Below are 15,311 nucleotides of genomic sequence, written 5' to 3' on the forward strand. Positions count from 1 at the left end.
ACATAATTCTTGCTCTTAATTCTTACTATAATCCATTCATTCATTCATTGTAAATAAACTGATACAATAAACTGGCTGAAGTTCTGTGAAACACAACTGAATTTGAGCTAGGAACGAATCAAGTCACTGTGAGTGTTGGAGCATGACGAGGCACACGTTAATTAGTACAAATGGTAAAGAAAGCAAACGAGTGACCTATCCCTGTTGTAGAGTATCCCTGTTCAAACATATATGAATCTATGTTATGAAATCAAGTAGGGGTGATAACTGACAACAGACAGAGGCCTAAGGTAAAATATACAACTTTGGCTGACCATCGTTCGTTTTATTTTGCCCTAAACTCAACAAATGTTTTCGTTAATTGTCTAACGCTTCACTCGGCAATGTTACAGTTAGGTCTGTGTGATGGATGGAGGTCGGTACATGATAAAGTACTGTGACCGACATCATGTGCATCAATAAACGCCACTACGATACAATGGCATTCGTCAACGGTGAGTCCATCCAGCGAGCCTGACAACTCGATCCACTTAATTGCTTCTTTTACAATACCAGACTATCACACTAAGTAACTTTATCTCACAGGTAGAATGTTCAAAGGTAAATTTTATATCTTGTATATATACTTCAGTCTTTAGTGGGAGGGTTGGGGTTGTGGGGACTAGTCTATTGTTTATTTATTTGTTTGCTTGTTTGTTTTCTTTCTTTCTCGTCAAATATTTTATTCCGCGTATACTTCTGATCACAGGAAGCCGTCAAGGGAGGTAAGAAATCACCACCCGGAAGTTTGTTTGCCCACAATGCAACACGCTGCCACGTCTCCGGCCATGTTGGTTGTCCGACAACTAAAATACTAGCAACTGTCGGAAACTTTCGGTACCCTTACAAACATGGGTGGCTCTCTTAGTTCCGAGATCCCCGGTGGTGGCACCGAAGGATATCATGTCTTACGGGTATGTCTGAACAGAGAATATAACCTGTTTGTGAATGTTTACAGAAAAGTTCAGTTTATTTTGATCTTCAACAAGTTCTGTGACAGATGATACATTTTAGCATCTGCTTGCAAATGATGGTTTGCTGAAGCATATATTGCATGTTCATTCGGTGTAATGCTTCAGGTTTCAGCAGTAGACATGCATTTATATGCTTCCAATTCATAGACTACTTTAGATACAGAGAACTTCGCAGAATATTGTTAACGTTTGGAAGGATGAGCACAGGTTGTAACAGGTCCGGCAAACATGAATAATCTAGGAGTAGCATTCGTGTTTGTCGTTGCATATCTGATATTTACTTAACCTATCTTTGATCTCATATAGAAGGTAATGTCAACGGATTCGGTTATTGAAGTAGGTGTTAAACTTTAATCACTCCGATTTTTTTATGGATTTTGATAAACAGATAAAGGGTGTTGGCTGTTGGACACGTAGATGTTGACAGACCCTTCAGCTATAAGTACCCATGGCAGCTTGTAAATCAGTGATGATCATGTGATAAATTTTCATGCTGTATAATGCTATTCTCATTAAAGTTAATAGAAAGGGGGAAGTTCTAGGGGTGGAAAAGATGGCATCTGAAACAGATGGGAGAGGTTTCTGTAAAGTTTTCATTGTTTTTGTCTTTGGATCTGTTGTCCAAAATTTCTTCAGCATGATTATACTTCCATGTGCTATGTTTATGCTATACCTACATCAGTTCAAGCTTTTTGTCTCAGCACAATACTGAATGTAGTCTTTGTAGACACTGATCTGTAAAGATAATTGGACTCAGGAATGTTAACTTGTTTGCTCTTTCTTGAGTATGATGTGTCGGAACAGATACTAACACCATTATTGGACTTCAGATGCAGAAGAGACCTGCTGCTTCTGTGAAACATATACCACTCAAAGAATGAGTCACAATCCATTTTCTGACCACACTGAATTCTGACACATATCGTCAACCCTTATCTACAATACAACTTGTTAGTATGTTGCATTCTGCACATGTACTGATGTACACAATTATCATGATTCTATGTATCAACATGGATGAAACATGCAAGTAAATGCTGCACCATGTGGTATGTACATAGTAAGTTGTATTTTGATGATGTACAATGTATCATATGCATTGTAAGGCACTAGCAAATGGTGAATTCAGATATGTCAGCAGTATGTAGGGTAGATTCAAAGATTAAAGTAAGTAGCTCTTGTATTATGTATTGCTTCCTTTCACTGCATAGTTGCTGTTTTCTTGTACCATAATGTTCCTAGGTTAGAATTTGAACATTCTGATGTGGCATTGACTCAGTATTAGCAATGATAGAGTAAATAATTGGCAATATATATTTGCTCTGGTCATTATGATGAGAATGATACTGGCTATAGTTTATATTACATTTTCATAGTTATCTTTGCTTGGTTCAATGGTTGGAATAATGCATGATATCATCACACAAGGTAGAGTTGTGTCCCTTAGTATGCAAGCATCCTCTGATTCTGTGACTCTTTCAAGTCTCAGATTCACTTCGGTTAAGCTGATTTTTCTGTTTGTTTCTCATAATGTGTTACCTGTCTATTGGTTTTAAAAACAGTGTTAAATACCTAAGATCTATGTCACTTTTTGTTAATGTGGTAAAGTTTGGTCAATCTCGTTTGTAAGCAGGCTTAGCTAATGTGTGAACAGTGAAACGTAACAACTAGTTCAGTTTCGGAGGCTACAGAGTTAGTTTGTACTGACAGTGCACCACCTGTCTTAAGTCTCTGTAATCAGCATGTAATCAAATATTATGATTATCTATTATGATCACTTCTCATACTTCTGGAGCTGACGTGAAATATCAGGTATCATGCTGGTTTGTGTTACCCAGCCCGGGGTACTGTCATACCAAGCAAACCAGGCGTTGAAACTACCTTATGTCTATGTTAAAATTTGGGAGTTGCATCACCTACCATAGCTTTGTACAAACATCACCCTAAAGATATTATTTATATTTCAGGCCAGCAAGACTTAACTGCACTTGTTGGTCAGTTTATTGCTTGAGTTACCATGCTTGAATGTTGTAATGGCTGTGCTGGTGAAATACTATTTATCATGTTTATCATTCTGGACCAATGTAATTTGTGTGTTAATTTCACACATATTTGTATCACACTATGCAATGATGCATATCATCATGCACAGCTGGGAAGTTGCTGATTTGCTGATTCTGTGTAACATGGTGTAAATCAATCCTCATACCATACATACGATTCGCACTACACTCTGACAACCAAAATTTGGTATTCAAAGCATTGTTCCCATGACTGTTTAACTGTCTATTGTTGCCTTGAACTTACTTGAAGACTGTTGTGTGTTTGCTTCAGAATTGTTACAGCATACACGAACACAGAACACAGATTTGCAGATTCTGATACCTTTAGGTGTGACTTTTAGTTACAAATCATCAAAATCGAAAATTCCACTTGTAACGTATGAAAATAACATGGTGAAAAATAATAATGAAGTAATTAAAAATACATATAGTACTAAAGATACACTTACGAATACATGTTGATTGTGATAAGAAGCCTTTATCAAGAGCAAGAGCCATAAATCAATGTGTTTTGTTTATGGTGTATAGCCTGTTAGATTTTTAGTTCATATTGCATGTGGTCATGGTATATGTCATTAGCAGACAGGCAGGCAGACATACAGGTGTCAATAAACCAGACATTGAGTTTTCTCTGTGACAGAGGCTATTGATCACGATCTACAGGGATTTTTATGTAACAAGTAGATTATTTACTTGTTTGTGTACACAACCAAGATTAGACTACTGCTCATGACCTCATACGTTATGACTGCAGCACAGCATAGCTGTTGAAGCCACTTTTTCCCCCCAGTGCTGGGATTTCGCTTTTGAATGATATGTATGATAAACAGATACAAACTACGCTGGAACATTTACTGGAATGATTAGTAAGAACATGTCAGGACATCCCTTAAGTGCATCCTGTTAGTTTTAATGACTAGTTGCATTATATACTAGTTGTTACCTTTGCAAGGTTTTGTATATTTAAATTTAATTTTAGTCGTCTTTTAATTGATTTTGATGTTCACTTCCTGTTGTTGCTTTTTGTCCAGGTACAAGAGGGATCACCTGGTCACAAAGCTGGTCTTGAAGCGTTCTTCGATTTCATTGTGGCAATAGGAAATTCTAGATTGGTAAGTTTCTGGCCTATTTGTTTGGGAACTTGGACAGGCAGGTGAATATGATCATGAATAATGCATAGATTACTCAGTTTGCATATGAGCAAATAAATATGATCTGTTTCATACAGAAGAAAAACATGAAGGTTGCATTTTAATCTTATTTGCGGTTTACCATGTTTACATTGTTTATTGCAATATTTACATTTTAAAATGTAGTGGAAAGAACATGTTTGTTTATATGTGTAAACATATAGATGTAATGGAAAATAATGTTTTGAGTATATGTGGTATATGTGTGATCAGAATTGCCTTGTAGCATGGCTGTAGCACGGCTGTAGCACAGCTGTAGCACACTGGAGCAAGAAAAGTCCTGGAAACTGTTGTTGATGTCAGTAGGCATCATGAGTGTAAGTGTGAGACTTTGACAAGGTATCTTTTGAAGTTTTATATTATGATTTCATCAACCTGCACTTTCAGAACCAAGATAATGATACTCTAAAGGAATTACTTAAGACCAATGTAGAGAAGCCCGTGAAGATGACCGTGTACAGCAGCAAGACCCAGGGAGTGAGGGAGGTGACCATCATCCCCAGCCACAGCTGGGGAGGCCAGGGACTCCTGGGGGTCAGCATTAGGTGAGGCGGTACTACTCCGAATATCTTGTAAACACTGATTTAAGGTGGAGTTCTTACAGAGCTTCACATGTTCAGTGCTGAAAATGTGACATTTGTGAGTGATTTCAGCTTAGTGCTAACACATGCAGGTGAATGAGTGACTGTCACAGTCAGTAATGGCCCAGCTGAATCAGCAGTATTCCAGCTGTATGGTGAGTGTCATCTGCCATCCATGTCTTAATATGACTGAAGTCTGAAGGGGGTTGGTTGAGTGCCAGGTGATTAAAGCTTTCACATGGTACCCCTGAGACCCGGGTCTCCACATGGGTAAATTGTGTGAAGACCATTTCTGGTGTGTCCTGCCATGATATTGCTGGAATAATGCTAAACCCATTCTCACTCGCTCCCTGCTAGAGGTATGAATTTGGACCCTGACAACCTGATAGATAACACTTTAATGTGTTTCATGGCATGATGTACTACTAGTGATTCCACAAACAGGATACATGATTGTGGGTGTGTCCATTTAGGGATGATCGTAAGTAGTTATGTTCATAGACTGTTGTCAGAAGAGAGTCCGTTCAGTCTCATCATCATGTACCCGTGGATTAAGATCCGGGTTAGAATTCACCCCAGCTTGTCATAAGAGGAGACATATGGAGTCGGGTGGTCAAGTGCACTGACTTACTTACAGACTGCCTCTATATTGCTTGAATTTTGCTGAGTTCGGAGTAAAACTGAGCTTCCTCACTCATCCTCATCTTGTGGACCCAAGAAGGTCTGGGGTAGAATAGGCCTTCAGCAACCTATGCTTGCCATAAAAGGCAACTGTGCTTGTCGTAAGATGTGACTAATGGGATCGGGTGGTGAGTCTCGCTGACTTGGTTGACTTTTTGTGTCATCGGTTCCATTTGCGCAGATCGATGCTCATGCTGTTGATGTCTGGAAATTTGGAATGTCTGGTCCACATTCGATTATTTACAGACCACCGCTGGAATAGTGCTGAGTGAAGCTTAAAGCTAAACTCACTCATTCATCATCATGTGTCATGATGTCCAGATGACGCCTTCAGCGATCATGCAGTCAACTGCTGGTTTAATCTACCCCTGCCTTGATTTTGTGCAGTCTTGCGCACTGTTGATGATTGTGGCATTCTGTTGATGATAATGTTCAGTGTTTTTATGCATGTATGTACGTTCAAGTTTCCAGTTGCTTTGTCAAATCATTCAATGCAACACATTGTTGATCATTACTGACTATTGATTGAAGGCGAGGTTACAATCATTTCAGCAACCATGTGGTTACTTCTTCACAAGTATTGATGATCTGTGTAATTATCTTTCTTATTTAGAAGTAAATCACATGGCAACATCTGGTGTGCTCTGTGTTAGTCATCAGTGTTTCTAGGGTGGTTGAGTCTTTGTGTTGTAGTGTTCATCTCTACAGAGCAGACACTAAATTTCTCATCTTGTAATATTAGTGTTACTACATGCTCCTTGACCTTTGCCCTTTTTAAAGGGATTATTCTTATTATCCATACTAATGACCTTGGCAGTAAAATTAGGGTAAAAATCATGATATTTTTACAACAGTTGGTGTAGTGTTTTTTCTATTTTCTCCACATATTTGTTATCAGATGTTTTTGCCGATACTGGTATATTCACCAATGTGTTGTTTTTTCCAGGTTTTGTTCCTTTGAAGGAGCTAACGAGAATGTATGGCACATCTTGGTAAGTTCTCAGTTATCTCCCCTATATTGTCATGCTCATCAGATTCAGACACAGTAAAATTGTGTCATTGTCAGTGTTTGTCATTTTAGGCATTTAGATTGTTTGATTATGCCACAGTATAATAATTTTTTGTAAAGAATATTTTTGATGGGTTTTAGGAAAAGGAATTGTTTATATTTACATCAGGTGACTTTTTACATGTGCTTAGTCACTCAGGGTTTGAAATTGTAAATAAATGAATAATTCATAATATTTAGAGCAGTGTCAGGTGTTAACATGATTGCCAAAGAAGAATATTTTATGACATATGAAATTATTCTAATATTTTGATTCTCAACATTCATTCACATAAGAATGAAAATAATGTAAAATGTTGCACATTGACATACATGTGTTGTTCACTATGTAGTGAAAACAGTGATAGTACTTTAAAGAAAGTTGAAGATGTTTAGGATTTGTAACAGTAGCAAAATGACATTGTTATTAATGATATTACAGCACTGAATATGGAAACAACTGTGTTCTTACTGTCAGATGTTGTTTTGTTACATTGTGGAACTTGTTCCTTGTCAACAGGAAGTGCAACCAAACTCTCCTGCTGATCTGGCTGGGCTTAAATCAAACACAGATTACGTCATCGGGGCAGACTCAGTGTTACATGAGGTACAGATGTTTTTGTTGATAGTATGATCGAGTGGCAATTTGAATCAATCCAATAAATGATGAAGAATTGTCATTTCTTAAGATCTGGTACATTCAATGTTATGGCACCTGTGAGTGTGGAGTGTTGGTCATGTCACTGGTTTCCATGTCTGCAGCGAGAATGAATGAATGAAATTATTGCTTTGTGCTGCATCAGCAATATTACAGCTAATTGTAGCGAGCTGAAGATGGAAACTCTTTATATGCAGGGTAGCATTCATAACTGGTAGTAAAACATTATAACATTTTTTAGATGGTGAACACAATTATCAAGCAAATCAGTGTTCTTACTGTTGGCTTGAATGTTGAACATGTTGAATGATGAAACACCACATGCCAGGCCAAAACGATAACAGATTTGTCTAATGTATGCATGATGAGGTGGCTGATCCCATTTTCACTCTGAGCTATTTTGGAATTAAACTTTAACCAGTGGGAAGTACTATACATTCATACCAGTTTACAGTGAGTGACACCCGTGAAGGTCCCGAGGTAGAATAGGCCTTCAGCAACCCATGCTTGCCATAAAAGGCAACTGTGCTTGTCATAAGCGGCGACTAACAGGATTGGGTGGTCAGGCTTGCTGACTTGGTTGACACATGTCATTGGTTCCCAGTTGTGCAGATCGATGCTTTTGTTGTTGATCACTGGATTGTCTGGTCCAGACTCGATTATTTGCAGACCGTCGTCATATAGCTCGAATATTGCTGAGTACAGCGTAAAACTACACTACACTCAGCAATATTCCCTCAATATGGCGGCAGTCTGTAAATAGGTGAGTCTGGACCAGACAATCCAGTGATCAACAGCATGAGCATGTTGGGATATGATGGCAAGTGTCAACTAAGTTAGTGTGTCTGATGATGAATCATATGGTTTTGATCTCTTGATTGTTTGGTCAAGACTTGATTATTTACAGACCGCCACCATATGGCTGGAATATAGCTGAATGCAGCATTAAACAACAAACCAACCAACCAACCTAAAGGCTAGCTTATTTGGACACTGCTACTCATTCTGACCATTCTCTTGCCAAAGGGGATGTTTGCGTTTTTCAAATAACCAGTACGCTTTGAATCTGCACCATTTTAACACTCATAACCTCTTTTCTGTTATTATTTCAGTCTGAAGATTTATTCACTCTAATCGAATCACATGAAGCCAAACCCCTGAAGCTGTATGTGTACAACATAGATACTGACTCATGTAGAGAAGTCACCATCACACCCAATGGAGCCTGGGGAGGGGAAGGGAGGTAAGTGATGTTAACATTTGCTGCATCAACTTTGATGACTTCTGCTGAAGAAGTGTATCATAAATTTGTAATCATATTTTGAAGGTGAAGATGTAATCTTTTGTTGCCTTTTGTAAATGATATGAATGACAAGCTCAGTTATGATCATGATGATAGAATTTCTCCACTTTATGGTCTGTAATATGAATCTCTCTGGGTAGTCGTCTTTTCATAGGTGTACAATAACCTTGTCAACTAGAAGACCATGACTTCATTGCTTGAATCAGTGCCAGACATTATTAACGGCCAACATCATTTGTCTGGAATATTGTATATTGTGTTAAACAGACTTTTAAAAGTGAACATTTTTTTGTATGTATTTCCACTGAGTTTGAATCATGTTCTGTTTTTCGTGTATCCAGCCTTGGCTGCAATATTGGGTATGGCTACCTACATAGAATCCCAAAGCGTCAGTTCCCCTCTGGACCTAACCAGCCTGGGGCAGAGGGAGTTCCCCCAGGCCAGGCTGCTTCTGCAGCAGCACCAGCTAAGTCTCCAGATGGGTTCTCTGAGGTGATTTCTCCTGTCATCATTATACATACTAACATACACACATACAAATATTTGTATAGCGCTCATATCCAGCACAACTGCACAGGAGTGCTTTTTTCCCTTAGATGCCCATTACAACAGTACATCATCTTTTCAATCTCAACTCATACAACTCTTGCTGTTCCAAAGGTTCACTGAGTTAATGTGGCTTTCCTGTCCTTACGATGTTCCCCAATTCACAGCTGGGTGGAACGGGACACATAGTCAGAGTACTTTGTCAAGTTTACTGCATGTTGCTGTACCCACAACTTGCTGTTTCCATGAATTCATGTGGCCACCATCTGGTCATCTACCAACAAATTCATGGGTTCTTTTAAGTGCACAGGGTTGTGTACTGCACACTAGGGGTTGTTACAACACTGATAGAGTCTGCGCACAAGATTGACTCCTAGATTTTTTACACCCGGTCACAGTTAGGATCGATCCTAGCACCTCCAAGCTCGCTTGATTATTATCCTGACACCTTAGATAGCTCGCCCACTGCACCACCTGGCAGTCCACACACTTTACCTGGCTGACTGCATGGTTACCATGTGATTTCAGCTGTCATGACCCATGCATCTAAACTTGTTTTGTTGCAGGTCTCACTGAGCACCTCTCCAGGTGGACTGCCAGCAGGCATGGCTAATTTGTCATTAAACACAGGTAGGAAATAAATGATTCATTATGATTGTAAAATGAACATGACACAGTGTTCTAATAGGAAGGACTTCTTGCTGTATGATGTGTGAAAAGTAAAGCGTTGTGAACTGTAAGGCATTACAGACAACATACCCCTGTGTCTCCTTAGGTTGAGTATGAGCATGCTGCATTATGTACAGGCAATAATTCGGTAGTAATAGTAATTGTTTTGAACCTACAATTATGCTTTTCGGCATGTCCTGAAAATTGCAGATATTTCTGTTCATGCACGTATTGTTTCTGTGCAGATATCATAATAAAACAGATGTTAATGACGTAAAGCATTCTTCGGAAAACCCATGCTGATTAATACATCAAGTACATACTTCCTTCACAACTTGAGGTCACTTACCTTTCATAATTCCACACAGTGATCTTAACACTAAGGCAGTCATAACTCTAGTATGTCCAATGACAACCGTAACGAGGTCCGGGTCAGTTTCAGCCTTCCATACCCAGACAACCTTTGTGTGATGTTGCAGGGTCTCCTACCATCCCAGTGATGCCTCCTGGAGGTCTTCCTGCTGCTGCCTCACCGCCAGGTGGAGCTTTCCCTGCACAACCCCCAGTCCCCCTTCCAAACTTTACATCTGCTACAGGTGAGTCAGTCACGACAACACCATGTCTGTCTTGCATCAGGTATTGGTGAATTACTAAAGATAACATCCATGTCTCTCATACGTCTGCTCATGGTGACACCTGTTGCTGCTTTGACCTGTTTGTCAAAAGAAATGATCATGTTGATATGTTAAGTTCTGCACTTCAACACAGATTGATATGTACCAAAAATGAGCCACAGAGTTGGGGACTTCATCTCATGGCCATGTGAAGCTCATTCTGGTATCCCCTGCAGTGATATTACTCTGAATATTGCTTGCTCACTTATATTATGAACATACACACCTCACAAGTACTTGTGATTACTTGTAGGTTTTCCTGCTGGCATGCCCAACCCTGCAGGTCTACCAACATTGTCATCAATGCCACCCTTAACGTCGACGATATCTTTACCAGGCATGCCCCCTGTGTCATTGCCCCCCTTGTCATCACTGGCTTCTCCAGGAATTCCTATGAATGTTCCTATGACAAGTAAGTGGTAGTTATTGTTCTAAGAATTAACCTAGAAATCCAAACTCATTTTAGACAATCATAGATGGAGGGTGTTGTAATTAAAGTAGATAGTCATCATGTTAAAGATAGAGGTAAGGACTCACCTTATTGTGTGTTCTGACAGTGAGACCTGTAGTGTCATCTTTTAACATGCAACAAAGTTGGAACGTTGGAACACCCTTTCTGTAACAGTTGTAAATCACATATTACCAGTTACAGCCATGTTTCCTACATGAAGTCACAAGCTCTCATCCAGTAAAATGGCAGGATCCTTGTCCACCTCAGAGTGATGTCCCTTTGTTTTGCTTGCCTTGATGTCTGAGTCACAATGGAAGAAACTTCCCTGAGAAGGAACTAACGTTTTTAAAAGCTTTTCTTTATAAGGAATGCCACTGAAAGGGACAAGATATGTATTGTCTGTGTCTGCATTACTCTGGTCAGTTATGGTTTGCATAAGGATCCAGTTGCAAAACTCTCTACAGTTTATGCATTTTTTTCATCTAGAGTACAGTGTATATGATAGATACATTAACACTAGCTTCTCTTCACTTGATGAATGCATATTGAGTGGTTATCCAAAGATAAAGGTCACATGCAACGTAAAACACAACTTTGCAGATTCTGGTACCTTTCGGTATGCACTACTGAAACAAATGCCAATTCAACCTATAAAGTTGGAAAAAAACGCAGCGCTGGGGGGAAAACAGGTTTCAACAGCTGTGCTGCACTGCATCCATTCCGCATGCGCAGTGAATAGGTTCGCGGAGCTTGAAACAGTATGCATGCCCAACGTCTGAGGTCGTGAGCAGTAGTCTAATCTTGGTTGTATACACAAACAAGTAAATAATCTACTCGTTACGTAAAACAACTTGTTGTTTGTGGTAAGCAGTCTCTGTCACCGAGAAAGCTCAGTGTCTGGTTTATTCACACCTATATGTCTGTCTGCCTGCCTGCTAAAGACAACATGCAATACACAGCTTCAGTCATTGACCACGTGCAATTTGAACTTAACACCTATCAGACTATACGACAAAAAGAAAATAAGTTCATTTATGACTCGTGCACCCGAGTCCAGTGTCTGCCACATTATGTAATTAGGCAGGTGTGATACACATGACATGTTTTTATGTCTGTGGGTTGCAAACAAACTACATTCATTTTTTTTCGGATGAGTGGATCTGACGGAAACTGGTGCAAACTCTTTTCAGTTTCAAGTCCTGTTTTGTACTTGGACGAATGACAGATTCCAGCCACGCAGTAGTTTACCATCTCTACTGACATGATTTTTTATTGGATCGAGCGCTAATTCCGAGAACATGTATTTTCCAAACCCAACATCTCTATATACATTCTTCATGGATAACGACTTCTTTTCGTGTATATGATTTTGTTTGATAACAGTATATGAATCCATACTGAAACGACGCATCAAGTACACAGAAAGAAGTTGTTATCCATAAAGAATCTTACTTTCTTGTGACTGGCTATACTTCAAAAATGCCCATCTAACAGATCATCTTTCTGTACACGCAATAAACCCTCAGCATATCAGCAAATGAAACAGCCAATCGGAAGCCGTCGTTACACTTGAGTGCATATCCACCCGCTATGACTGGGTTCGGTCTCCCGAGTTCTTCGTTTCGGGGGAAGTAAGCCCAAGTACAAAATATAACACTTTTGAATCGCGATTGTACGCTTATGATTGTGTTTATTTGTTTTTTTAAAAGCGGCAATGTATATTATATGTCATGAATAAATGATAAATGTGTTTTAATTATGTTTGATTTTTTGGTTGCATGTGACCTTTAAGGTTGTATGCTTCTGTTGCAACGTTACAACATATTTTTATGGGGGTATCTTGTGAAGCTGATTGTTGATTCTTTGATGTTTATAGCATGAACTCTTAAAGCTAGAAAACTCTCACAATTAAAAGTGTCGTAGGTCCCAGTATGTTTGAACAATGTTTTCATTTTCCCTCTCCAGCAGGCCTACCCCAGGTTCCAGTGTCACTGCCAGCTCCTGTTCCTATGCCCAACCTTGGACCTCTCCCCAATGTCGGCCTGCCACCTGTCAGCACTGTGATGACCCTGCCTCCACCTGTGGTTAATGGTAGCACAGAGCAGCCTGCCACAGACGAGACACAAACACAGGCCCCAGTGCCCGCCAAGGTCGCAGACTCATCTGTCGCACCACCAGAGGGAGCAGTGGCCTCATCATAATTGATAGAACAATTCAAATTCGGGAAAGGGTTTCTTGCGACAAACTGTTGTTTTACGTGACCGAGATTTGATGTACATATATGTACAAAGTCATTTCAGGGGCCATGGGCTTGAATACAGAACCTGAAGTGACTTTCATCTCGACTGGCATGGACGACTTTAAGTGTTGATGGAGTGCTGGAACATAGATTGGCAAGAGTGAAGGGGATGTTCTCTTGGATGTTCAGAGCAGAACAACCATACATGAATCTGTTGCTGTAACTTCAAGAACAAGCTGCATCAAGCCACACCCTACATATATCTATGCCTCTGTCATTGATGTGAAGAGTCCTGAATCCTGTACATATACCCTTGTCCTTGTAGTTAAATGGAGAGAAGTTGGGCCCAATCTTTTCCAAATTTGTTTAACTTTATACATTGAAGTAATCATTTGAAAATGTAGCTGCCAGGTTTATTTTGAAACAAGAGTTATGTCCCTTACATCCCTTTGGACAGTTATGAAAAGTTCAAAATGATTTGGGGCTTATCCTATTGTGCTTGTTAATTATTTGGTAAACAGAATTTGTTGAAAAGGTACCAAGGTTAAAGTGTTACATAATCTGTTACACTTTCTTTTAACTAACATTTTTCTTACTGCTTTATGTAATATGGGTTTGAAGCAGATGCGTTGCCATGGTTACTGACAGTTATTGGCAGTTAACTTCTTGTTCCTTTGTCTCACAATGTTCTACATATTCTTCACATATTCTAATATCAGTAAACTTTAACTTAAGGTCATTTTATGAAGAAATGTATTGATATATATATTTACATTTCTGAAAACCTAGTGCTCAAATATGTAGGTTGCAGTATGACATTTAATGTCACAACTGTGAATAAAACCTAGAACACTAATCAGTTGCATTTAATAAGATAAAATTTGAAATATGTAGTAATTTTATAACTCTGGTTATTTCAGCTATATTTGATTGGCTGATGTCATTTTATCTTTCAGCCATAAATTATAGATTTGAGCAATGCGTTGATGATTGATTTATTTAAACTGAGATAGTGTACAAATCTTATTTTGTTATTAGAATGTTATGTGTATATTTGCAAATGTTGCATGGTCATTAGTTTTCACATGAAGTATGCAGTAAGAGTGCTGGTCAGAGAATCTCCAAGAAGGTGGCAGAATGTACAAGTACAGGCCTTAAGTGTCCATAACTAACTAGAAACCATACTTTCCCTGTTGCCACATACAAGACTAACGTCTCATCTTTCATTAGGACCACACATGTGATTTCTTTATGTACAAGCAGTTTTCTGTTGGTGCTTTCTAACATCTATTTGATAGCTAAGTGTTGCCTCCCTTGTATATGAGACCTCTTGGTCTTTACTATTTAACATATGAAAATGTGTATTGATAAATCACATATACATCTCATTAATATATTTACCAAGTTGGTTTGGTAGTTTATGAAAATTAAAGAAGTTGTGGACTAACGCTATGTTGATTTATGCTGGAGTTCCTCTACATATTGAGATCTTCAACTTCAGTTAGTCCCATATGAATCAGTCTTACAGTTTGCAGCGTATCCAGTGGACAGTTGGGGAAGCAAATCTGTTCAGTTGAAGATTTCATTGGTGAGGACCGTAATGGGCCTAGGCAGTTGACACATGTTCTATCTACTATTTGTGGCAGTCTTTGTGAAATTGTATCTATCTTGAACTGTTGAATGCTGGGGCAAGCATACCCCCAAACTTCTGATTATCAACTTCATCATTTAGTATGGCTATATGTAAGAATGAATGTCTAACAGTGAAGCGAATTATTAGGTATCTCTGTGCTTTTCTTCAGCATTCTGTGTAAGTTACATGAATGGGTTACAAACTGGCATGTTTATTATGACATTTGCATTATATGGAAGTACAGGTTGATGTACTTCAAGAGGTAATATCTTTACAGACCATGTGTGAGAACAAATGTGGGACAGATAAAAGGTATGGCATGGTTTTGTCTTTAAAATAAACTGAGAATTGGAAGTGAAGTTGTTGTTGTTGTTGTTGTTCACTACAACTTTGTCAGTGAGAGCACTTGAATTATGTTTTCACCAAAGTTGGTTGATGGGCATTCACTTCGATGCTTCTAGATTATATCATGTTTAAGAAAAAATAAGTGGTCATGTCAGTATGCAATGATTTGTAACTTTTACTGAGTTGGACACCACATTGCAGTACTAATGGTATAACA

At 38.9% G+C, this 15,311-nt stretch overlaps 1 protein-coding gene across 2 annotated transcripts in view; it reads left to right on the top strand.

Moving 5' to 3' along the window:
* LOC137297676 (Golgi reassembly-stacking protein 2-like) overlaps positions 1-15,108 on the top strand; it is a 60,518-nt gene extending 45,410 nt beyond the window's left edge. Inside the window, exons 2-13 of one of the 2 annotated variants that reach the window (XM_067829590.1) lie at positions 393-494; positions 749-953; positions 4,108-4,188; positions 4,654-4,811; positions 6,475-6,520; positions 7,097-7,183; positions 8,347-8,477; positions 8,879-9,029; positions 9,650-9,713; positions 10,232-10,348; positions 10,680-10,838; positions 12,843-15,108. In XM_067829590.1, coding sequence (XP_067685691.1) covers positions 891-953; positions 4,108-4,188; positions 4,654-4,811; positions 6,475-6,520; positions 7,097-7,183; positions 8,347-8,477; positions 8,879-9,029; positions 9,650-9,713; positions 10,232-10,348; positions 10,680-10,838; positions 12,843-13,078 — 1,293 coding nt within the window. In that variant the 5' untranslated portion in view covers positions 393-494; positions 749-890 and the 3' untranslated portion in view covers positions 13,079-15,108. Of the gene's footprint in view, positions 1-392; positions 495-748; positions 954-4,107; positions 4,189-4,653; positions 4,812-6,474; positions 6,521-7,096; positions 7,184-8,346; positions 8,478-8,878; positions 9,030-9,649; positions 9,714-10,231; positions 10,349-10,679; positions 10,839-12,842 lie in introns of those variants that run through there. The other variant, XM_067829591.1, reaches the window with a different exon arrangement.
* The last annotated feature ends 203 nt before the right edge of the window (positions 15,109-15,311 follow it).

Source organism: Haliotis asinina, chromosome 10 (assembly GCF_037392515.1).
Source record: "Haliotis asinina isolate JCU_RB_2024 chromosome 10, JCU_Hal_asi_v2, whole genome shotgun sequence".
NCBI classification, from domain to species: Eukaryota; Metazoa; Mollusca; class Gastropoda; order Lepetellida; family Haliotidae; genus Haliotis; species Haliotis asinina.